This window comes from Danio rerio, chromosome 12 (genome assembly GCF_052040795.2).
Source record: "Danio rerio strain M-AB ecotype USA chromosome 12, GRCz13ab, whole genome shotgun sequence".
Taxonomy (NCBI): Eukaryota; Metazoa; Chordata; class Actinopteri; order Cypriniformes; family Danionidae; genus Danio; species Danio rerio.
In genome coordinates this window covers 27,760,930-27,785,806 of record NC_141032.1, presented here as the reverse complement: position 1 = coordinate 27,785,806, position 24,877 = coordinate 27,760,930, and the positions used below count along the sequence as shown (strand labels likewise).

General features: G+C 37.2%; 1 protein-coding gene across 6 annotated transcripts in view; it reads right to left on the bottom strand.

Annotated features, from left to right (window-relative positions):
* Positions 1 to 861: 861 nt before the first annotated feature.
* Positions 862 to 24,877, bottom strand: part of ppm1bb (protein phosphatase, Mg2+/Mn2+ dependent, 1Bb) — a 52,625-nt gene continuing 28,609 nt past the window's right edge. For 2 of the 6 annotated variants that reach the window (XM_087274407.1, NM_001007313.1), the window contains 5 exon segments: positions 17,767 to 18,612; positions 13,815 to 13,932; positions 13,232 to 13,343; positions 9,417 to 9,474; positions 862 to 2,916 (listed from right to left, as the gene is read on the bottom strand). In XM_087274407.1, coding sequence (XP_087130533.1) covers positions 2,887 to 2,916; positions 9,417 to 9,474; positions 13,232 to 13,343; positions 13,815 to 13,932; positions 17,767 to 18,597 — 1,149 coding nt within the window. In that variant the 5' untranslated portion in view covers positions 18,598 to 18,612 and the 3' untranslated portion in view covers positions 862 to 2,886. 6 annotated transcript variants of the gene reach the window in all.

Sequence of the window (24,877 nt, the reverse complement as noted above, 5' to 3'; positions counted from 1 at the left end):
GTTTTTCTACCTAAATGTCTTTCTCCTGATGAACACACACACAACACACACAAAAAAAAAACATACCAAAGAAAAAAATCTACTGAGTTTCATACTTTTTTTCAATGGTTGCATTTTCCCAATATTCTCAAGGATAACTTGCTTTGTGTCCAGCAGAAAAAAAAGAAATTCATTAATGCACTTGAATGAGAGTAGATAAAAATTGTTTAATTTTTATTTGGGGGTCTCTGTGTTAATCTCGATTACTCAGTCCTGTTTCTTTTCATTTTGTATGATTGGTGATTGTTATACTGTTCTCATGTGTTGATGGATGAGATGTGAAGGGTGTCTGTATGTTTATGTTCTGCAGAGCAGGGACCTGCTGAAAAATAGCGTTCATGCTAAAACAGCCCCGATTATCTTTTCCTGTTTAAAAATGACAAATGAAAAAATAAAAATAAAAACTTTAATCTAAAAAGCCATTTAGAATAAGCGACAGAAAACCAGCATACGACAACAAAAGAAAGAAGTTTCTGGAGAGAACTTGTGAAAGGTTTTTCTGTGTCCGTTTTCAATGTTATGATTCACCAAAGTGCTGTTTGGTTTGGTTTAAGGGTTACAACTCCCACAAAAAATTCTATTTAAAAAAATTATATACACTTTTACCCCCTTAATTTTACTGAAAAAGGCAGAGGACACTGTTGCGTTCAAGCAAATAAATAGAAAGTCTTGTACTTTCACCGAAACAGCTCCTGCATCGATAAAACACAGCAGATAGGAATATGTGCAGAACAGGAAAAGCAATATTTTCACTGACACCGAATTTCACCCCTCCCATAAAATATTATGGGTGACAACATTTTACTCAAGCAAGCCATTGTGTTAACATCAAACTTTAGCAATCCTTTATTGAGGAGAAGAGATCATATTCACTGTTTGCTACTGAAACATCACAACATCATACTGGGGACGTTCATTACATGGGCTCGTCGGGTGGTTAGAGAGAATCCGAGGAGAAATAGAGGAAGGACGTGAGAGCAAGAAGAAGAAGAAAAAAAATTATTAAATCACACTCTCCAAAACACACAGGACAGTAGTTTCCCCCTCTGGTGAAACCCTCTCTTCTCAAGCCAGCAGACGTGGAATAAATAAAATACTTTGTCTCAGTTATTCAATAAGTGTTGATATAGACAACGCATTTGAGCACTCAGCGCATAAAATATATCTCTTACCATCTCGACTGGAAACGGACTCAATCTATTCAGCATATGGCTATGATTTATGTGTACCAGGAGAGGGGGGAAAAAAACTGCAAAAATATATATACATACATAAACAATCATCTTATAAAATTCAATTAAACACTCATTTAAAGCTACACACCAGAGCAGTGAAGTCGATGAATAAACAAACAAAAAGTGGGGAGGAAAAGAACAAAACGAAGGCCTCCAAAGCATGTCACAGGGCAGAACCAAAACTCATGTGTGAAGTAAATGGAGTTAAGAGCGTGAATGTATATGACGAAGCTAATCAAACGATAAATGAAAGGGTTACGCATGAGCATGTACAAATGGGTGAAGGTATACGTACGAATATCAGTGTGAACAAGGGGTACATTCATCCATATAGCCAACTGTCCTGTAAGTACACCCTTACAGCATGGTTCACCTTTTACAGGCACGATTCAAAAACAATCCTACATTAAGGATCACCAAAAAAAAATAAAGAATTAATCCACTCATAATGAATATTCAAGTACCTATCAGCCAGTCCGAGGAGAGAGCGTCCCCTTCCACTCTTTCGCTCCGCTGTTAAAGGAGAAAAATATATATATAGCTATATACACATACATATTTCTGCAGTTTGACTTTAGAAATACTCTAACTACCTTCTCATAGTTTCTCTTTCATATAGTCGTTTTGTTTTTTTGTAGTATTTCATTTTGTTTTTCGTCATCGAATGTGAGTGCAATCAAACGATACCAATTACACCATATAATCTGTAATCAAAAAAAATATAGAAATGCGTCAAAATGATGGAGGGGGAAACTAGTTGAGCGTTTTTGTTAGAGGAAAAACCACAAACCAGAAGGCAAGCTGATGGGAGAAACCCAACGTGTATGAATCGGAAAACAAAATGGAGGAGTTCAGTTTTTTTCTTGAACAAGGAAGTCAGTGTGACAAGTTCCTCCAAATAAAGTTCCCTCCATTTTGGGCCGCTCCTGCTGTCAAGATGAGTGTCCTAGAATATTGTTTAAACATTTAAGTCTTCGCATTTAACAGCAAGCACCAAAACGAATGACACCAGAAGAAATTCGCCCCAAAACAAAACAAATGAAAAATAAAAATCCAAGAAAAGAAATCCACAAGAGATACGTTACATTTCTGTGTCCAGCTGGTTGGGTAGAGACTGAAAGAGATGCGCGGGGTGGCAGAAACGGTGAACAAGAATTGAGATCATGCCTCCAAAAAGCTGCACATGCGTGGTGTGAAGGGGTTGAAATAGAGCAGAGTCTGAATGAGGGTCCCTGTCCCTCTCAGGGCTCACCTGCCCCGCCCTCCTCCAGCCAAGAACACGCCCACAAATTAGCATGTCCTTCAACTTCTGCTCAAGCAGTCGCGTCATTCACAATCGACGCCAACTTCAAGAGGGAGGGAGGGAGGGAGGGGGGTGAGGGAAGTAATAATAAATCTACCAAACAATTTCCGTTTAAAAAAAACAAAACAAAAAAAACATTTCTGTAGTTTTTTCATCTTAAAAACAAGCGTGTGTTTTCCCAGACCTGTCGTTTAACATTTCCTATGACGCTCTCTGAATCGAAACCAAACAAAGTGTGTGAGCAAGGGTTTTCTTGTGTGAATTGAGGACATTCTCATGTGGATTCAGAAGCTGCCGGCTGCTCGGGGGCTACCAGGGGTCGTCAAGGTCTCCTCCGCTCTGCCATAGGAAGAAAACAAGACAGGGAAAGAAATGAGCAAACAGATTTTTTTTTTTTTTTTTTAAAGGTAGGGAGGTGAAAATAAACGAAACAATCGAGGGTGTGAGAGACAAGACAAGGAGAGAAAGAAAGATTTAATATTTTTTGATGGAATTGAAGCATGGAAGAACAAGATTATTACACTTGAACTACTTCTGATGGGAAAGAGAATACACTACCATTCAATCGTTTGAGGACAGTACGATAACACTTTAGACTAATGGTTCATTAGTTAATGCTAATTAATGTATTTACTAACATCAAGTATCAATACTCTTGTAAAGCGTTTATTAATCATTGTTGGTGATTAACTAATGTGTTATTTAAAATCCAAATGTGTGCTTGTTAACATTGGTTAATGCACTGTGAGTTAACATGAACTAACTTAAATAACTTTAACAAAGAAAAAAAGTAATAAATGTATTGCTAATTGTTTGTTCACGTTAGTAAATACACAAACTAATGGACCGTTATTTTAAAGTGTTATCAACTTTTTGTTTTATTAATGAATAAATTTTGATCTTGAATTTGAGCAAATCAGCATGTTATCATAATTATATTTGACCATGTTTCACTGACGAGTGGAGGAATAATGCTGAAAATTGAGCTTGGAATGCTAAAATAAATGCATTTGATTAAGCCTTGATGGGCATAAGATTCTTAACTTCCTTAAAAACATCTAACAGACATCAAACTTTTGAACAGTACTGTTGAAGCCTCCTATTATTCTACAGGGAATACAAAAACTAACCAATAACTTTAAAACTGCATAGAACCAGAATTGATGTGAAATTCAGACAACATCCTGCACCCTCTAAAAAAAACCCTAAATTAATGTGGTGTGGTCAGCGTGAGCAGACACAAAGATTGCCATCAATACAGAGAAACAGACATGGATTACATAAAACTTTGCGTAACACCATCTAATTTGTCAGCGTGTTAAATATGAATGGGTTAGACTAAAACAAAATCTGAACCTGATAATAAAATCTAAACTAAATTGAACTATATTTTTAACAAAATTCAACTCAACTAAAACTAAATTTAGTAGAAATCAGACCAGTTCAGAGTTATTCAAAAAAAGGTTTAATTAAACTTAAAATAGTGAACAAGGTCAGTTGACTACACTGCTGCCATTTTAGTCAATTACACAGTATTTCAGTTATTACAGTTATTACTTTTTAAACACGACAAAATGAATGAAAAGCTTTTAGCATTTCTTCAATTTTAATTATATATTTTTACCACAATGTGGCACTGCCTGGGAACTTTTTTGTACTTTCAATGTTCAAGAAATCTAGCATTTTACTAGAAAAATCCAGAACACTGTATACTGCACTATATTTAAAAAGAAACAAGTTATAATTAGGGCCAGACAGAATCAGCAGACATTTTTTGGACAGACTTTTCTGCACTGACTTTTGTAAAAACTAATAATAATAATAAAATGAATCCTAAAATCATTTTAGGAGTACCATAACTAAAAAGTTTATATATGAAATAAAAAATAATGAGTTTTTAACTTTTATTTAATGTTTACAAGGCAAATGTAATTAGATCCACTTATTTGGTAAACAAAGCAAGTCTCTCATATAACATCTAAAAGACAGAAAATATTACTTTACAAATTATTGTAAATAAATCAGAAGAACATTTTGATATTATTAGTATTAGATCACAATAATATTAGTGGAATTAATTAAAAAATTGAATAAATATAAATTTACACAAGTAAATACATAAGACTCAATGATGGGCTAACAATCTGCGGAAATCTGCTGATTTCTGCGCGTGCAGATTCCGTGTGGGCCTAGTAATAAGCAAATGTAGCTATTTTTTCCATATCTTCTGACTAGTAGATACTAGATCAGTGCAGGTAACCATAGAGCTTGGTTGTCATAACACACAATCAAGTTGGACCAGAATTAAAGCATTCAGGAGACATAGCCTCTCGTCCAATTCAATGATCAACTTATTTAATGCTCTGCCCCAATAAAACATAATAAAATGAAAAAGATTTTTTAAAGTAAAATTTTCCTGCTTTTATATTGTATAATGCACATTTGAAGCTCACCTACCTCAAGCCTCAAAAATTTCACTAACAAGTTCACATGTAGGGACAAGTAACAAAGGACTGTTTCAAAATATCTGATCACGATTAGGGTGCAGGTTTCACCTTGATGCTAAAGATTTTTTAAATGGCCCAGCAGAGTTGTTTTTACTTGGCCCATCAAATAATAATAATAATAAAATAAAAAGTAATTGGTAACACTTTACAATAAGGTTCATTAGTTAATGCATTTACTAACATGAACTAATCATAAACAACACATGTACAGCCTTTATTAATCATAATTGAACATTTACTAATGCATTATTAACATCCAAGTCCATGCTTGTTAACATTAGTTAATGCACCTTGAGTTAACATGAACTAACAATGAACTACTGTATTTTCATTAACTAATGTTAACTAACATGAACAAATACCATAGTAAATGTATTGTTCATTGTTTGTTCATGTTAGTAAATGCATTAATTAACATTAACTAATGAACCTTATTGTAAAGTGTGACCAAATAATCTTAATCAGTGAATTATTAGGCCCCCTGTTTATTTCCCCCCCTGATTTTTGTTTAACGGAGATAATTTTTTTCAACACATTTATAATAATAGTTTTAATAACTCATTTCTAATAACTTATTTATTTTATCTTTGCCATGATGACAGTGAATAATTTTTGAGACATTTAAGGGCTTAACTAGGTTAATTAGGTTAACAAGGCAGAACAGGGTAATTAGGCAAGTTATTGTATAACGATGGTTTGTTCTGTAAACTATCGAAACAAATATAGCTTAAAGGCGATAATAATTTTGACCTTAAAATGGTTTTTAAAAAATTTAAAACTGCTTTTAGTCCAGCCAAAATAAAACAAATAAGACTTTCTCCAGAAGAAAAAATATTATTAGACATACTGTGAAAATATCCTTGCTCTATTAAGCATCATTTGGGAATTATTTAAAAAATAATAAATAAAGGAGGGCTAATAATTCTGACTTCAACTGTATGTTGAATCGATTGGGCAGCTTTACATAAACAAAGGAAAATTAAGACCAGTTTAAAATGATTTAAGACAAGACAATATTTCTGTAAATTTAAGTGTTTTGTAGTTTTTTGTAATTTAAGACATTAAGACCCCACAAAAACCCTGATGAAAGTCAAGATGCATAAAAGGCCTGTATTCAAGCATTTTGTGTGGTGCTGTGCACTGAGAAATGGCTCAAACGTAGTGATAGAAATGAATGAATGGCAGCAAAGACATATTGATAGTTGAATTTGATTTATTTTGCAGAACTTCAGCATGAAACAAAATGAATATAAACCTTTGCCCAGACGGAAGAAAAATCAAAAACCAAAGCTGAAAATACTGCTCTATTGACAATTAAGTAAAGCTCTCCGATTCTGCTGAGCGTGTAAATATTAGTATGATTAGTTTAATATAACACTGGCAGCGTTATGCATGCACTTACTCTAACTGTTAAGAGGATTACAAAGTTTGTATTATGAATTAACTTCAAAAATCAACAAAGCAATCAGCTTCAAATGGCTTAAAAAAATCAGCCAAAGAAAAAAAGACAAAGCAGATTGAGACATTGGAGATTTTAAAATATGACAAAATCAATGTGGTCAGAATTGAACTCGCTTTTCAAGAACTTGGTAGTAAGAATAAGTGTGATAAGAAGCCCTTGTGCAAATACTGCAGAGTACAAACATTCATGAATGATCACGTAGCAGCGTTGGCTAATGTGCAGATTGCAAAAAGTTCTCCTGAAAGGTAATGCAGTCTGTATTGTCCCCTTTAATGAACAACTTACAGTGCAAATGTAAAGTCATTGGATGATTGGAACAGCACAGAACAGGAGAAATGAGAATTTTGCTCGAACAAATGATTGTGTAGGCTTCTGTAATCTCATATGCATATAAAGCCAGTGCATTTCCATTTTGTGTTTCTCTCCCCCCTCAATAACAACACACCTGGATAGTAGAGTTATAACTGTGAACACTCAAAGAGCAGACACAGGACAATCATATTTCAGAGATCAGCTCAAATTGAAAGCTGATATGAAAGAGAGAGAGAGAGAGAGAGAGAGAGAGAGAGAGAGAGAGAGAGAGAGAGAGAGAGAGAGAGAGATATATAGACACATATACACACACACTCAACATTAGAGTTCCCTTTTAAATGGTGGAAGGAATTGTTTTTGATCAGTTAGTCATACACACACACACACACACACACACACACACACACACACACACACACACACACACACACACACACACACACACACACACACACACACACACACACACACATAGACGAGCTCACTACAAAGAGCACGATACAAGCTGTACCTGATGTTTACTACAGTACGTTAATATTCTATTTCTAATATTGGGGAAGTCCCAGTATATGAAGTACACATGCACCGCATGGCACAAGAGCAAACAGCTGTGTGTATTGTTGGCACGGCCCAGATTGTCCACACATTTAAACAGTTTAACTACTTCCATGGGTAAACTCTTTTGGTGTAAATCAATGATGGTCAAATCATTTGGGTGTGTGGGAGAAACAGCATACAAATCTCCTTAAAGGGACAGTTCACCCAGAAATGGAACACCTTCATTTTCTCGCCATCATGTCATTGCAAACCTGTATTGACCTCTTTTTGTTCTTTTGTAAAACACATATGCACGCACACAAAACAACAACCACACAAAAAAACAAGAAAAACAAAAACAAAATTGTAATGACTTTCATCTGCACAATGTAAAAAAAAAATTTTTGGAAAAAAAAATAAATAAAATAGAAAAAAAATGTATAAATAATAATAATAATAATAATAATAATAATAATAATAATAATAATAATTTTAACAAACAATAATAATTCTAACAATAATAATATATAAAAAAAACAATAATCATAATATAATATTTAAAAAACAAAAACAATAATAATTATAATAATAAAATACATTTTCAAAAATAGAGTGTTTCGCAGTATTCTTAAAGGTTTGGAGTAGCAAGCAAGCATGTACAGGACAGAATTTCCAGATCCGGGTGAACTATCCCATAAACAGTTTATACCTCCATGTGTCATTTTTAAAAACACCAGGCTAAGTGCAAAGATATGTGAAAGTGCTTACTGCGGACAGAGCTGGGATATGCCAAGGTTAACCTCACTTGCAGTTGCAGAGCAGGTTTTTAGTGATAAGAATTCTGCGTAAAACTTCCTTTGTACGCAGCTTTTACAGTGTGCAGAGATCACCGAAAGCAGACAGACACCCAAAGTGCTATTACCAATCCATAAAGAGAACCAAAAACCTGCTCTGCAGAAAAACGCTGCCAAAAGCAACCTAGCAATCTGGGTCAGAGAGCAGGTTTGGGGAAAGAGGTTTGACAGTGGGGCTAGGTTTAGTGGGGACTAAATGGGGTCATGCAGTGGGGGCGCCAGAGAGCTTGTCTGGAGACTGTGATGGGGCAGTTTCATCCTGTCCCTCTTCGGTGCTGAGGGGTTCAGTGGCCGGGGATGGTGGGGGCGAGGAAGGTTCCTCCTGGGGGGCGGTCCGTGTCGTGGCACCTGTCCCGCAGGACATTCGGTAAGCGGAGAGAGCCTGCTCCAGCACTTGGCGGTATTCGCCTCGGTGACTGACCCGGAACTGTCGTAGCGCCTCCAGCAGGTGAGCGGCGGCAGAGCTGCCCTCTTCTTCCTCCTCACCGCCGACTGCTCCTCCCTGGCTGTCCTGGTGCAAGACGCCAGTGTCAGTGGACAGAGCAGGTTAAGAGACCCTGCTTAGAGCAGGCCACCTGCCCATGACCTTACACTGCCCTTTCATTATGAAAGCAGCACGCTTGAGGAGCGGCAATATAAGCTGCGTGTCGTGGCGAATGCGTGTTCGTCTGTGTGTGTGCACACGTGCGAGTGTTCAAATGATGCGGGAGCCTGGGTCTCTTCTCACAAGACTTTGAGAAATCAACTCATTATCAAGATGCGGACATACAAATACAAACCATTACAGAGTAGCACAAGCACAGACGGACAAACAAAGCCAAGGCCTGCACAAAGACAGCCTTGCATTTACAAGTGAAATGCAGAGGCACTGCTCTTAAAGAGAGTGGGTTTTGGATCTTTAATTTGGCCTATATATAAAAAGCTGTCTCTGAGTACCAGTTACACTTCCGTAAGTAGGACATTTGCTAATCACTTGCTAAATGTATCACCATCAAATGATCAGGGGAGTTAATGTATGCATCAAAGAGATCACGGCAAATAGAGCTACGCTGCATCTAAATATTTGCAGGCATTAAACATTAGAAGCATTTTAAGATGAGTAAGTGGAAGACTCAAGTGACATTTGCTTTTATCGCTCATATGATCAAACCAATAGAAAACACTCACCCCATCTTCTTCTCTGTGTGGGTTTAGCCTGTTGTAAACGGCCTCAATTACACTACGTCTGAAAAAAAAGAGAAGACAGAAAATTGTAAAAAGTAGACACTGGTGAAAATATGAAATAATAAGCTAGAAGATGCCATGGTGTACAGTGAGTTTAAAGCAGCTTATAGCTGTTATAATGTCATTGTAAATATGGCTTTATGGGGCTTATTGCCTTCACAAAACGATTAATCTATATACGTAGCAAATAAAAACAAAGCAAACAAAACATTTTCATTACAGCAGTTTAGAACTCAGTTCAACCAATCAGAATAAAGGAGCAGAACTACTTATTTAATATAAGATCATTTGATTTGTTGAAATTTAGCGTAAACCACACATTATTTACACAAAGGAGGAACATTTAAAACATTTAGTGCAACATTTTTAGCTCTGTTATAACATCTTAACATTCTTTTTAATCAACATTTATATTCTGATGTTTCACATATACAGCGCTTCCCACACACAGACTTAGGCGGGCCGCCCAGGTATATTTGGCGATGACACATGAATAGCACTTTTATTATCATCCATTTAACACTTTTTGTATCCGCCCAAGAAAGTCAAACAATCACGATTAATTAACCAGAGGAAAATCTTCTCTCGCTGTCCATGTTACCTACTGCTTGTTCTGCGTGCATGAGAACGGTCAACAGAGATGTGCCTTTTGCGCCAAAATGCATCAGGTCATAGTTTCTTCTAAAATGTCTGGAATTCAGGTTTTACTTTTGCTTTATAAAGTTGCCGTAATTTGTATGTTTTTGCTTTACCTTTTCTCAGCTGACTGCGGGCCCACAACCACGAGAGAAACATTAAATGATTATGTAATAAACAACTCCAATAAATTTTACTATATATTCGAAGAAAACAAAATCACACCTATACTGGCAAAATATTTGTACACCATTAGAAACAGTTAAACTAATCTGCCTCATTTAAATAATCTATACTTTTTATTTAATATTAATATAAATTTAAGCAATATTGTCTATTTTTATTTCTTTTTTTTCTGTTATTTACTTTTAATTTGCTGTATAATTTATTAAATTAATGTTGTTAATATATTCCATAATTTATACATACCGAAAATGCTTCGGCACTACTGTGCAAAATGTCATGCCAATAAAGCAACTTAAAGGGTCAAGAAACACCAAAACACATTTTTTGTATTTTTTATTTTTTTTAAGTTGCCAGGCATATGTGTGTCCCTCACTGCTATAAACACTATTAGGTCACATATATTTTACAAAAGTGAAAACATTAAATTTACATTCTGTCATTTAGCAGCTTTTATCCAAAGCGACTTACAAATGAGGACAAGGAAGCAATTTACACAACTAAGAGCAACAATGAATTAGTGCTATAGGCAAGTTTCAGGTCTGTAAAGTCTAAGAAGGAAAGAATTAGTAGTATTAGTTTTTTTTTTGTTTTTTTGTTTTTTTGGGTACAGTTAGTGTGATATTCAGAGAGGCAATTGCAGATTAGGAAGTGAAGTGGAGACTAAATAGTTGAGTTTTTAGTCGTTTCTTGAAAATAGCGAGTGACTCTGCTGTTCTGATGCAGTTAGGGAGTTCATTCCACCAACTGGGCAGATTGAGCGCGAGCGTTCGCGAAAGTGATTTCTTCCCTCTTTGGGATGGAACCACGAGGCGACGTTCATTCACAAAACGCAACGTTCATTCACAGAACGCACTGGTTATAAAAACTGGTTATTATAAAACTGGTTATTTTTGTGTTATTTTGAGCAAATTCGTTCTTCCGGTTTGAAACTAATTTTTGAAGCAGCGCCACGGGAATTGGATACTTGTGTGTATTCCAGCGTGGAGACTGGATGTCTGTACCGGCAAGTACATCGTGACGTCTTTGAGTGTGCAGCAGCATTAATTCATGAGTAAGACTTGGCTCAAACCAATCAGCGCACTCTATTGTGTATGCGGTGCAACTTCATTAATATGCATGATAGCTTTTACCCGTTACAGTGTTCAGACGGCAGAGAGACACCACGTTGTGTTGCCAAAACAAGTGGAAGAATATGAATTTGGAGACACGGGTTGTCAGCATTGCGTTTATCAAAGTGCTGCATTGAAAGTTTTGTTTTCATTTCTCCACTATGAGAGTGCAGTTAGACTCACGTGTGGATTACAGTGTATGCGACAGAAATATGTTTGTGAAGAACATTTTTTACACGAGAGCTTTTCAAATATGGAAATGATGAAATTGGGATTTGCTGCTCGTCTCCTTTTTAAAAAAGACACGGCTCCAGTTAGTGTTGATTGTCCTGTCGCTACAGATTTGGGGTGTGTGATCAGTGCCCTTTGTTTGTTCATTCAGATGGCAAAGTTAGTTCATATCGTCAGCAGTACTCTTTCAGTTTTTAAAGACATACCTTAGTCAAAATGATTTAGTTACTAAGTTTACAGAGCGTTAATATCACTGCAATATAACAGTACAATATAGAAAGATCCGCTGTAAATGCTGCTCTACGAATGTAAACATGTAAACACCTTAATCAAACTATTGCCATTGTATAGGATTTTCGCCAAATTTTGTGACAGAATAGTCTATACACACATGGCTTTGAACAATATGTTACCTACTGAGTGCATCTTAGTTACTAAGAAATGCGGAGGGTTTTTTTTTTTCCTTCTCCCATTTGCCATGCGATATCAGACATTCCATTAAAACTACACTCTCCAGCAGTTCATCCTCGCATCCACTATCTCATTTGTCACAGAGAACATGCAGGAAATGTTCCTGAATGAAAGTGAAAGTGCACAACTGCAGTTAAAGTCGACAAATTAAGAATTTGGCAAATAATTTGATTACTAGTGTCCATGTAAACACAGTCACTGTCTTTCTCTCCTGCGTCTGTGTGTTGTTTTGCCTCTGTGAAAATCAGCATGTGCTCAAAAGGAAACTCCCATTTTTATGCAAAATCTTCCCTCTTTCACTCTCCTGACACTCCCACCTAAACAGAGCTGGACACGCCCACTTTCCAGGCTTTTTCCAAACTTGAGGTGTGAAAACACCCTGCTGAGACAGGGGGGTTTCGTGACCCTTTAAGAGAGAGAGAGCAGCCTTTACCTGTTAGTGGGTGCTCATGGCATAAAGGTAAGAGAAATAGTGGATTTCTTTTATTTCAACAACCTTTTAAAATTACTTTAACCCATTGAAAAGAAAATGTGTATAACAGTGTTATAATAAATAAAAAGTAAAAAATCACATTATTCTTTTGTTTGTCGCATGTAGTTGACCATATATATGCTTTGGGTTAAAGATGTGTTTCAATCTGGCTACCATTGCAAGTATATTTCAAACTGTGTTAACCACTGTATATAAATAATATTACCTACCATTTTTTGCATATTATATGTAATATAATGAAGTAATGAACAAAGCACTGTACAATAAATATATTTATTGTTTTTAAAGTTTACATCTTCTTGACTAAATTAAAACAGCTAATCTAAGCATAAAAATAAAGGAAATGAGCGGACAGAACAACATTCAATCTGAAATCACTATATTTTGAATATGAATATACAGGATAAATCTATATAAAATCAATAGCAATATCATTTGCCATTATAATAAGGTAAATAATAGTTTGGAATAATTCTACAATAAAACAATATATCTTTTATTGAAAACATAAACTAGACCAAATTATATAATAGAATTGTCAGGTGCGTTGCAACTCCAAAGTCAAGATTAAGGTAACTGCATGTGAAATGGAGGACAACAAGCCCAAATGTTACTTAATTTTGCATCCCTACTTGCTAGGTAGACCACCTCCTGGTGGCAGGTTGGGGATGGTTTCAGGATGAAGGTTGTGCATGATGTGGCTTAGATCTGGGATGCCTTCCTCCCCTGACTTCTCCATTAGTTCTGCAAAGAAAGAAAATTACATTACACATGTGAAGCAACAAACTGCTAATGGAGGCCTGGAGTGTTTCCTCCACCATAACTGCAGCAGTGAAACCTTAGAACAGTGTAGACACAACCACTTATAGACACACTGTGAGAAAAATAACATCCATCTGGAGAAAGAACGCCAAACAGGGTTTTATCACAGCTGTCCCGACTACACATCTAATAGAATACACTGGATGCGTCTTTTTCAGCAATAATATATTCCCCATCCAGGAAATATCCAACAAGCCTCCAGATAGTGCCGAGCATGCCAGAATGTTGAAAGAGAAGAACCAGAGGGAGACGAAGAGGACTGTAATCTAAACAGTACTTGGAGAAAGAGCATTTTCAAACCGCATGGCTGACACTAAAGTCTGATTTAAAGATTTTTAAGAAAACACTGAATGCAGAAAATGGTCTTATAATTGAACAAGTGCTGCTTCTCACCTTCAACACGGGCCTCCAGGAACTTATCCAACTCTGCCTCTTTCTTAACAGCCTCCTCTGATACCTTTGGTGCATTGGGGAAACATACTAGAACAACACTCATGTTGTCACGGCTTCCCTGGTTGGAAAAAAAAAAGATGATTCATGACACACACAAAAAAGGCAGTTCACTTGACCAAAATCCTACTTGTCAAGTGAGTGTTTATAACACCTAAAGCTTCTATTATAAACCACTATAAATCTACACTGCCTCCAATTTTGCCAATATTTACGCCGGATGGAAATCTGTGACATCTATTCATAGTTAGACACTAAACAGACCTTCGCAGAGAATCCTCTTCCAAGTGGAAGAAGTGGAAAAGGCTTAGTTTCCAATGTATATATGAGCCATACATCATGAAAAGGCAAGAAGCAGGTTACAGACTAATAATGGAAAGCCCTGACATCAGCTTGAGCAAATCCATGCCAGATTCAAAAGCTGTGACCTCATTCACTCACACACTGGCTCTTGTCTGATCATCTGGAGGGCTGGTGACAACACAGACAAGCGATTTTTATTTATTTTTTTATTTTGGAGAATATTAATAGTGTTTTTTTGTGTGGAAAACAGGGAGAGGGGGAGTGATTTAAAAATGTGAATCATAATTTACACACAACAGGACTGTCTAAAGAGACTGGGACTTTAACAATTGCATAAACTCCATGATTCAGCTTCATATGGCTGTGCAACTAATGTAAAACAGAAAAAGAGAGACTTAGTAGGTATGTAGGGCAAAACTAAAATTTAAAGAAAAGTCATCATTTATTAAGTGTTTTAATGCACAAAGCAAACACAGTGATGCCTCAAAGCTCTAGCTTTCTCCTGGTATTAATATTAATTTTTAGTGCTCAATAGACACGCATTACAGCATCTGGTCATGACTAGGGCCAGACAGAATCTGCGGACATTTTTTGCTACTTCTGAGGAGAACTTTGTAAAAAAATCTGCGGATTTATGCAGAATGATTTAAGGAGTATCAAAAATTTAAAAACTTAATATATGAAATAATAATACATTTTTAAATTTCATATAATGTTTTCAATCCAAATTCAATTAGATCCACTTATTTGATAAACAATGCAAGTCTCTCATTTAAAATATTTACTAATAGACAGAAAATATTACTTTACAAATTGTATTGTAAATAAATCATATGGACATTTTAATATTAATATTATTATATCACAAAAAATTAGTAAAATGAAAATTAAAAACTCAATGAATATAAATTTACACACATTTACACAGGTAAATAAATAGACTCGATGGGCTAAAAATCTGCGAAAATCTGTGGATTTCTGCATGCACAAACTGCTTGTGGGCCTAGTCATGACCATTTGGTTACTCTTTGCTTTTATTTTGGATATGCTACATCCCGTTATAAACTCATCTGTGTTTTGTAACTTTATGAAAACTGTCATTTTAAATTAGTAGTTTCATAAATTTTTTTTAAAAACCCAAGTATTATTATGGCACAAATAGGGCTGGGCGGTATATCAGGTTCTAGGGATATATCGATATGATTCCCCAAAAGGATGCTGTATTAGCCAATATCGTTCATATCGATATGGTTTGAGGCCACACGTGTGCATTTTGCGTGAAACAGACCACTCCAAGACAGCACGCAAGCTCTACTTACACAAATGTGCACATGTGCAAATAAATGATTCACTCCTTGAGTCATACAAAAGATTTGTTCAAAATGTACGAATCGTTCAAGAACGACCCATCACTGACGGAGAAACATGCAGTGCCAGTGTTGTATCGAAATCTGCCTCCCCGGACAAATCTGACTCCCCCTCACGTGCATGCACATCACACAGCGCCTTAAGCGGTCACAGAGGTTTATTAGAAACCTTTTATCAATCGTTTTTTCCACAATTGACAGCAAGAACGAACGTAGAAACAAATTGACAAGCAGCACCTAAAGGTTCAAAAGAATTAAAAACGCCAAAATAGAACGAATTTATACCGCATTTCGAAAGTGAAAGTTTTTTTTTTTTTTTTTTTTTACATTAACATTATAACACATTTATCTCTGCGTTCTGGTCTGTTATTATGACTCTTTAAATTCATATGCTTAACCAGCATTTCATCACAGTACTCTGAAACTATTTCGTTAATTCTTATATTTATAGTCTATTTGTTTTCATCTCCTTATTTGATATTTAGTAAAACAAGTTTAGTCAAAACAAAAGAAAGCGTAGTAGGGATGCCACGGTTCTCAATATAATATTGAACCGTACGGTACGACTTCCACGGTTCAAAGCACGCTTGTGAACTGCGGTTTTCTCAGTTTTGCTTTTAAATAATTTGTGCGTATTATGTCTCCCCAAATTGACTGTGATTGCCTGTAAGTCCATGAGCTGAGATGAGGAAACTCCTCCGCGTGAGTAAATATCCAATCAATATGCTCTAAAGTTAGGGGGAGCTTGACCATCATTCCACACTTTAACATGGCGAGCGGCAGTGAAGTGAGGTTGAGGCAACAGTACAAAGAAGCGCCTGTAAAGTGAAGCAACAGTACGAGAAAGCGCCGGCATCTTTCAAATTGTGAGGACATTCCGATTTTGCCGGTAAGTATAATGCCATTAAAAGAAAAAAACGGTAAACAAAAAAAATAACTGTGCAAGCACTGTTTTACACGTATAACCATGACTGCACATCTGTAGCGCCATCACCCAGCAATATCACTGTCTGAAGGCAGAATAGCAGAGAAGGTAATAAAGTCCTCCAAATAGTAACAATCCCTTGCTGAATATTTCAAGCAAACATACCCAACTGGTTCCGAGACACATAAAAATAACAAAGGCAGTGCGGGTGTTTATTGCTAAAGATTTGCAGCTGTTTTCGGTAATTGGAGACATGGGCTTTTATAAAAGCACTCGATCTGCGTTACAATCTCGATCCGCAAGTACAAATATGTTTATTTGAGATGGCCAATTCATCTTTATTAACTTCACATGTATGTTTATTTTCAAAGTGCAGGATGTTATGTGTTCCCCAGTTCAAATCGAACACAGTGTTAAAAAACTGAGGTATGTATTGAATCGTGGGCTAACTGTATTGTTGCATCCCTAAACTGTAGGATTTTTACATGGAGTGAAAGACTTATCTTTAGTTAGTTATGTGCATTGCTTAATAATTGTGCACAATACATAAATGTAAATGTGTAACTAAAAAAAAAACATATACAGCTGATTTAATTGTCGTTTATAAATCACACAACTTTGGTATACAGGATTACTTATAACAACACTGTAATTGTGACAAAATGTGTGTTTCATATTTACATTCAATGTGGTCCTTTTCTATCCTACAATACTTTTTGTTGTGTTACTATCTAGCTCATACTATTTTTACTTTTTGTGCTCAGATAATGTAGCTATGTTTTCTATGGTTCTGTTTACTTTGTTATTTACACAACAGCACAGTAGTGCTGTGTATAGTGATAAGCTTTTCACTTATTTTTAAGACCAAAATGGATGGATTGTTTTTTTTTTTCTTATTTTGTGCAAAAAATAACACTTTAAAATATAAGGTGTTTTCATAGGATTTGTCTAAACTAGGGGTGTTTTGAAATTAATGAATCCATAGTTGTAAAACTGTGATTATTCATCAGACTACAATTGTACAATCAAAATCTATAGTCGTTGCATCCCTATTGGTCACAAAAGTAGATATGTTTAAGAATGTTGGTAATAGGTATTTATTGATTTGCATAATAAGGAATTAACACTATGAAAGTCAATGCCTTGATCAAAATATCAATGTTTTTTTTTTTTTTTTGCTTTCAAAAGAAGAAAAACTCGAGTAAATCTAAAAAAAAAAGAGAAAAGGGTGAGTAATTAATCAAAGCCTTAACTTTTTTTACTGAAATATTCTTTAAGACATGTGATGCGCTTTCCTCACCTTATGTAAACAGGTGTCAACCACAGAGTTGCAGACTTTCTCCAAGTCATCCCACACCTCCAGGCGAGAGCGCACAAAATCACACAGCTCCTCGTTGCTCATCACGTCCCAGATGCCATCGCAGGCGAGCACCACAAACTCATCCTCGTCTGAAACGCGTGGGACTTCGAACACCTCCGGTTCCGGAGATACCAGCTGCTCAGTTGGGCCCTTTCCGTCCACACACTTGTAGTCATAATCCCCTAAAGCGCGCGACACAGCCAGAGAACCATTCACCCTTTGGATCATCACAGAACCGCCTGCGTTCTGAATGCGCTCTTTTTCACGTGGGTTGCACGGTTTGTGGTCTTGTGTGGAGAACCGCACTTGTCCTGCGCGGCTCAGCACAGCACGGGAGTCACCGCAGTTGATGAAATAGAGGTGCTCGGGAGACACCAGCACACCGACTGCTGTGGAACCACTACGGTCCATACCGTTACGTAGGTCTGAGAAGTTGCGCATGTACTCATCGATCTTCAAAAAGCCTGAGCGAATGCCGATTTTAACGCCTTCCACCGAGTCAGGGCCTGAGCGGAAGTCCTCACTGCTGGTAATAATGTGCTCCAGTAAGTGTTTGGAACAATAGTTGGCCACACGAGAACCTGCGTGACCGTCGTACACCGCGAAGAAAGACCAGTCATCCAGGCCATGCGGCAGACCAACCACAGCTGTATGTGCGTCCTCCATTTCGACCCGCCATCCCTGCATGCTACTTAGGCCGAAGTTGAGACCATTGCCTGCCCCGTGTGCATTATGTTTCTCCGTTTTCGGTTTGTCCAAGAAGGCCCCCATGGCTCAGGACACCGTCTGCAAGAAAAAGAGCAATTGCTTTATCTGACAAAACGTAGCGTGTGTGTCCAACAGAATAAATAAAGAGCATTTGGCATTACTGTTTAATTGCATTCTCAGACCATTTATTCCACAAAATGCAGGGCCCGAAATTGCGACCGTTTTGGTCGCATATGTGTCCGAAATTTAAGCTGTGTATAGCATAATATATTTGGGAGCATTTGTACAACTGCATATAATGGTTGTAGTGTGACCTGTTTTGATTTTAAACATACTGAATCGCTCTTCCATGCCACCATGTTGGTTCATATTAGCTGTCAACCACTCAAGACTTTCAGCTGTGAGATGACAGGGAGCTTTTGTGACCGCAGGAAATGCAAACGGCTGAAAAGTAGTATAAAGTATAAAGGTTTGCAAACCCCACCTAAAGTTACAAAATATGGCAGCAATGAGAGTGATCATGACATGTGGTAAACATTGATCTGCAAAGCCGGAATCAATCAAGTGTTTTCAGAGAAGGTGCCCGAATCTTGATGCGTAGCATTTATTGCATGTTCAACGCAAATGTCCGCTAAATGTAAACTCTAACAATGTATCCATCATCACCAAAGAAGCTCGCCTTTACTAAATTTACACTGATTCGGCTTATAACAAAGAACAGTACTGCGCCGGGGGTCTTTGCGAGAATCCCGCTATGCCTTCCTCATATGCTGGGTCAGCTGACTTGCCTGCTTTTTTCTACAAACACAGAAAAATGTAAATCAGCGCATAAAGAGACTGAGCATTTAAAAATGACATAAACTGAAACCAAAACTTTTAAAGAGTGGTAGAAGTGAGACTTTTCTTACTTTCTTTTGTCCAATTTTTCTTGAGATGTATATTATTTTCCTATTTAATTACTGATGACTGCTTTGTAGCTTTGAGTATTGCATTGAATGATTAATTTAATATTTTGTTTGTTTAGTAGCAGAAATATTATTTAATAAATTGACATGCATTTAAAAACTATAGTACAAAATAAATATTTCTTACTGCAATGTTTCATTTTTGTTTGATGCAAACCATAAATTAGTTTTTTTTTATAAACAGTAGGAGTTTTTAATAGCACATAACTCGCATAGGCTTGCCACGATAGACGGTGTTGACGGTGATACCGCTTTTAAGACGCAACACCGGTGACATCACTTTTTCACCGTGACACCGTCTAAACATTTTTTTTTAAGTATTCGTTTTTTTTTTTATTTAAATTTTTATTTTATTTAAATGGGAAACATAATTCTAAATAATTTACTTAAGACGAGAGCATGCACTATAATTATCATCTGAACATAGCTACAATGCGTCATATTTCATTTATCACATCAAGATAACGAGAGGAGTCAAATTTACAGAAAGAGAATGGCGGACGGATAAGTGTCAAAACGCAATGCAAAAGCGCCTGTTTGGCTATATTTTGGGTTTAAACCAAATGCAAAAAGAGAACCTGAAGACGTTAATGAGGCAATCTGCAAACTTTGCCTGACAAAGGTGGCAGCAGTTGGAGGAAACAACTAATTTATACCCTCATTTTTAACACTTGATGTTCAACTATGTGTTGGTCGCGGGTAGATAAGATCAATAGCCATAAATACGCAACGCATAATCTCATTTTAAAAATTACGCGCCCACCATCTCACAATGTTTAATAATGAATTATCTTTTTTTTATTTATTAAAACAAGAGTGATTTAGCAATGCCGCGCCATTAATAAGCCAACTGCAGAGAAACAAATCAACTCGCGCCAACAGCCGTGAGCACTTTTTCCGAAGTTCAGCTGTTCTTTTTTGCAATTGATTATTATGCGTTTAATGTAAAAAAAAAAAAATCATTAAAGAATAGGCCGACAAGAGTGTAGGCTAACCTGTGTGTGCGCGCGGTTTTTAATCACTGAGGACGCTCTCTTCAAAAACCGAAAGTTGCTTCGTTTCTCTACCAATATTTCTGCTTTTAATAAATGAAAAGTTCATTTAGATGAGCCAATATTAAAAATTGCAATAAAGTAACTGAGACTTGCGGCCACACATCGAATCTGAGGTCTGATCTCATCTCTCTCTCGCCGTCATCCAGACACAGACGCCTAACGCAAAACTGAGGCTGGTACCAGCTGACAGGTAGAATAGCTGAAGCCTTTGCGAAATCTGTCAGAATACAGCACTGAAATAAACAGGCATAAATGTCTTTGAGCCAGAAAGTCTATCTAGGATATCTGTCAAAACACAATTGGAGCCGTTGAGGAGTTGTGTAGCCTTTAAATGATATTATTTCTAATAAAATGAAAACCAAAATAAACTATTCATTGCATTTTTCGTTTTATAAAAATATTTGTAAACGAAAAAAATAAATCAAAGGGTGGCTAGTTTGTTGTAATGTGTTTTTTCATATTAATAAAAATATGCTGCCTTAAGTTTAACGGTTAGCCTATACGCCGTCAATAGGCAAACCATTTAAAAAATAGTATTTTACTGTGTACTTGGTTATAATCTATATTTTACAATAAAAACTAAACGTAGCCTGTCTCACTGTCATTTAAAACATGTAATTCATAACACACCAGAGCTGTGGACCTACAGTATGCAGTGTGTTAACTTACAGGGCGGTGTTGGTCCATCTTAGTGCGCACCGAACTCCAATCCAAGGGAGATTGTTACTCGATAGACAACATTAACTCGAGAAATTTTAAAAATAAAAGGTATAAAAGGCAGTAATTCAAGGTTTGCCAGGCAACATTACAACTTTTCTATTTTACACAAAACAAGAAACCAGTAAGCGTAGAAACATTTTCTTTCCAGCTATGTCAAAAGCCTCTTTCACACGTACAGACCTTTGCCAGTAATTTTCCAGAAAGGGATCATATGTGAACAGGCACTTTTTACTACTGGGAAAGTCGTTCTGGCAATTTTCCGGAAAGAGAAGCTGTAACATTACTGGTAATTTGCCGTAATGCTGTTCTGCTCTGTGTGAACGCAGAAGAAAAATTGCCGGAAAGACTGTGTTCATGTTTAGAACGTGCTGATGTGAGAGGACTCCAGCCAATCAGAACATTCAGACGCATTCAAATCCACCGTTTATGAAAATAAAAGCCTTTGAATATTTTTCCAGACACATTTGCCTTTAAGTAGCTTGATGTGTGTGCATGTAAAGCAATCCTCCAGTGAGCGTCAGCACGAACACATATTAAATAATGTCTACTTGTTTCCAACATCCTACAAAAGCCTCTCACACAATGATACCGGCAAATATCCGGAAAATTTCCAAAACGACTTTACCGGTATGATAAAAAAAGCACTGTTCACAAAGGTAAGGACATTCCAGAATTTTTTCGGAAAAGACCATTTCACACATCCATTTCAAAATTCCGGTAAATTCTGTAATCATTAACCAGAAATGAGCTGTAAACGGTTGCGCCTGTATTTACGTATTTTGTTGTACGTGGTTGATGGTTTCACTTTCATTTAAAGCTTTAGCACCTGCTTTGTCCCAGACACATCCAAAGGCAGAAGCATGATCCGCAGATAAATGTTTACACACTTGATTACATTACAAATTTTGTGGACGGATAAGTATTGTGTTCAACTTCGATTAAAACATAAGGAGGAACACTTTTGCATGTTGAGATGTTTGTGTGTGTGTGTTGGCGCTCACAGGAGCACGCGTCAAGCAACTGAAGCAGAGCTTGAAGGTAAACAAACAGCTGTTTATCATAAGAATTTTATCAATAATAATTTTTTACACCGTTGGCATTAAGAATGAACATAGAAAGTTATCTGACTAACATCTAGCAGCTGAACGTGTCAGGAAAACATTCAAAGGTTTTTTTTATTTTCATAATCAGCGGATGTGAATGGCGAAGCAGTGGCGCAGTAGGTAGTGCTGTCACCTCACAGCAAGAAGGTTGCTCGGTCGCTGGTTCGAACCTCGGCTCAGTTGGCATTTCTGTGAGGAGTTTGCATGTTCTCCCTGCATTTGCATGGGTTTCCTCCAGGTGCTCCGGTTTCCCCCACAGTCCAAAGACATGCTGAAGGTGCATTGGGTAGGCTAAATTGTCCGTAGTGTATGAGGTGTGACAGGCATACGTAGTGAGAGTGTATGAGGGTGACAGGCCCAAACGACAGACCGGCCAGAATGTGTAAAAAAGTCGTTATCATATGGACAAGTCTAAATAGAAGACTTGTTCTAAAGAGCTGACCTTGCAACCATTCGGGACTAAGGCCAAAGAAGAAGAAGAAGAAGAATCAGCGGATGTGAATGCGTCTGAATGTTCTGATTGGCTGGAGTAGAAGTCTCATGTCAGTGCGTTCTAAACATGAACGCATTCTTTTCAGCAATTTTCCTTCTTCATTCACAAACATAAAAGCTCGGAACCACTTCATTTACAAAGAGTAAATGTAAATTTAAAAATAATAATGCAATAAACATAATTTTTGGGTGAACTAAACATTTCAGAAAGATTTTACATCATCCTTAAAACATTTGTGCAACCAAATATTTTTATAAACCCAGGATTCTCTAACCGAAAAAAAATGTTTAAAGCAAGCATTTCTATGTTAAAATTGGCTTCTGGACAAACAGATAACACAAATGGGGTGTGTCTGGTTGGTAACTTAAGCTCCTGCATCACCTTTCATCTCCAGTGTCATTTCCACAATGAGCCGGGTTTGACAACATTTTTAAAAAATAAAAATACACCATAAACAGGCTTTAGCTAGCTTTACCTCATTCTCAATAAAAGCATGCACTTAAAAATTAAGTACAAATGTGTAACAAACTATTGACCTACGCATGCAAAACACCCTTTAAAAGAAGCTTTAGAAGACCTTACAAAGCCAGAGGAAAAAATGTTTTATTGATCACTACTAAGACAGAAGGCAAAATGTATTTTTCATGAGGCTGATTCCCCATCTGAATGTAGGATTAGAAAGTGTAGAGCAGCTTTAAGCCGCTTTGGGCAAACCTCAACCTTAAGACCATTACATGACTCCAGGAATAGCCACTGAAATGTATTACAAGCCCAAATAAGCCATTAGACAAATGGAGTGGGAGCCGCCTCGTAAGCTATGCGATCACACGCCAGAGACCTTGACCTAGCAAACCTCCAAAAAAGCCAGTAGGCTACGAACCAGCAGTAAGTTAAGGTTTAGCCAGGTGACATTGCAAGTGGGGTCATGGGATTGGTCAAATTACAGTTTCTCTAATACTCCTCCCTCTTGACAGGTCTGTTTATCAATGGGGAAAACCAATTCTTGCAGTGACCAGTAGGGACAGGGTCCAGTGAAAGTTCCAGCATTGAGGATCACAGTACAGTCCAAACTTGAGCATGTGGCCCATCAGGGACTGAACATGACTCACACAGAAGGGTGGTGCCCACTGCCAACGTTTTTGCTCACTACTCCACACACGACAGGCATGGAAGGCATGTGACCAAAAAAGGCGGTTAGGAGCTGGAGTGTGTGCGCATGTGGTTGGACGAATGCACAGGTTGTTGTGCAGTGTCATGTCTCGGCTGGCCGGGCCATCAGTTTGGCCAGTCCTCCCCCTCTGAGCACAGCTCTATTTATATCCTTTCAGACCCAGATTGGGTTACTTGCTTCAGAAAGCAGGCAGGGACAAAGTGCTGCATCCTTATGGCTGTCATTCATGTGGGGGAGTTGGGCTTCTTCCCAACATTCAGATGTCCTTGTCGGATCCTCATCTTTCCAAGGCCTTGAGGCTGGCAAGATCTCTGTCTGGAGTAAATGGGCTGATCCATCATGCAGAGCTTGCTTTGATCAAACCCAGCCATTAGCATGGCAGATACGCTCGAGAGGAAGCTTTGTTAATGCTCAGGCTTCAAAACAAGCACACAAGACCAGGTGCGGTAGACGCAAAAATTTATCAGATCAAACGTTCATAAACAGGCACAACGGCAGGAAATGAGGAGCGGTTGGGAGGTTGCTTGATGTGGACCTGGAGAAGAGAGGGCTAAACCCTGTCTACAGACTTTACCTTTAAATCCTCACTAACTAAATGACAAGATTAAATAAAGTATGTTTGGTATAACAAAATATATATTTCAGTTGAAATTAAGTTCGCTGCAAACCTCATTTATAGACACTGATGTGTCAATCTTGGATGGAAGGGTGATGAATTAATCTCAAAATCACAGGCTATATTTATCATTTATTTATATGAATAAATACAGGGAGCATTAAAAGATGGCCTGCACATTCACTGAGGGTGACCCTTCAGAAAAACACACCGGATAAAT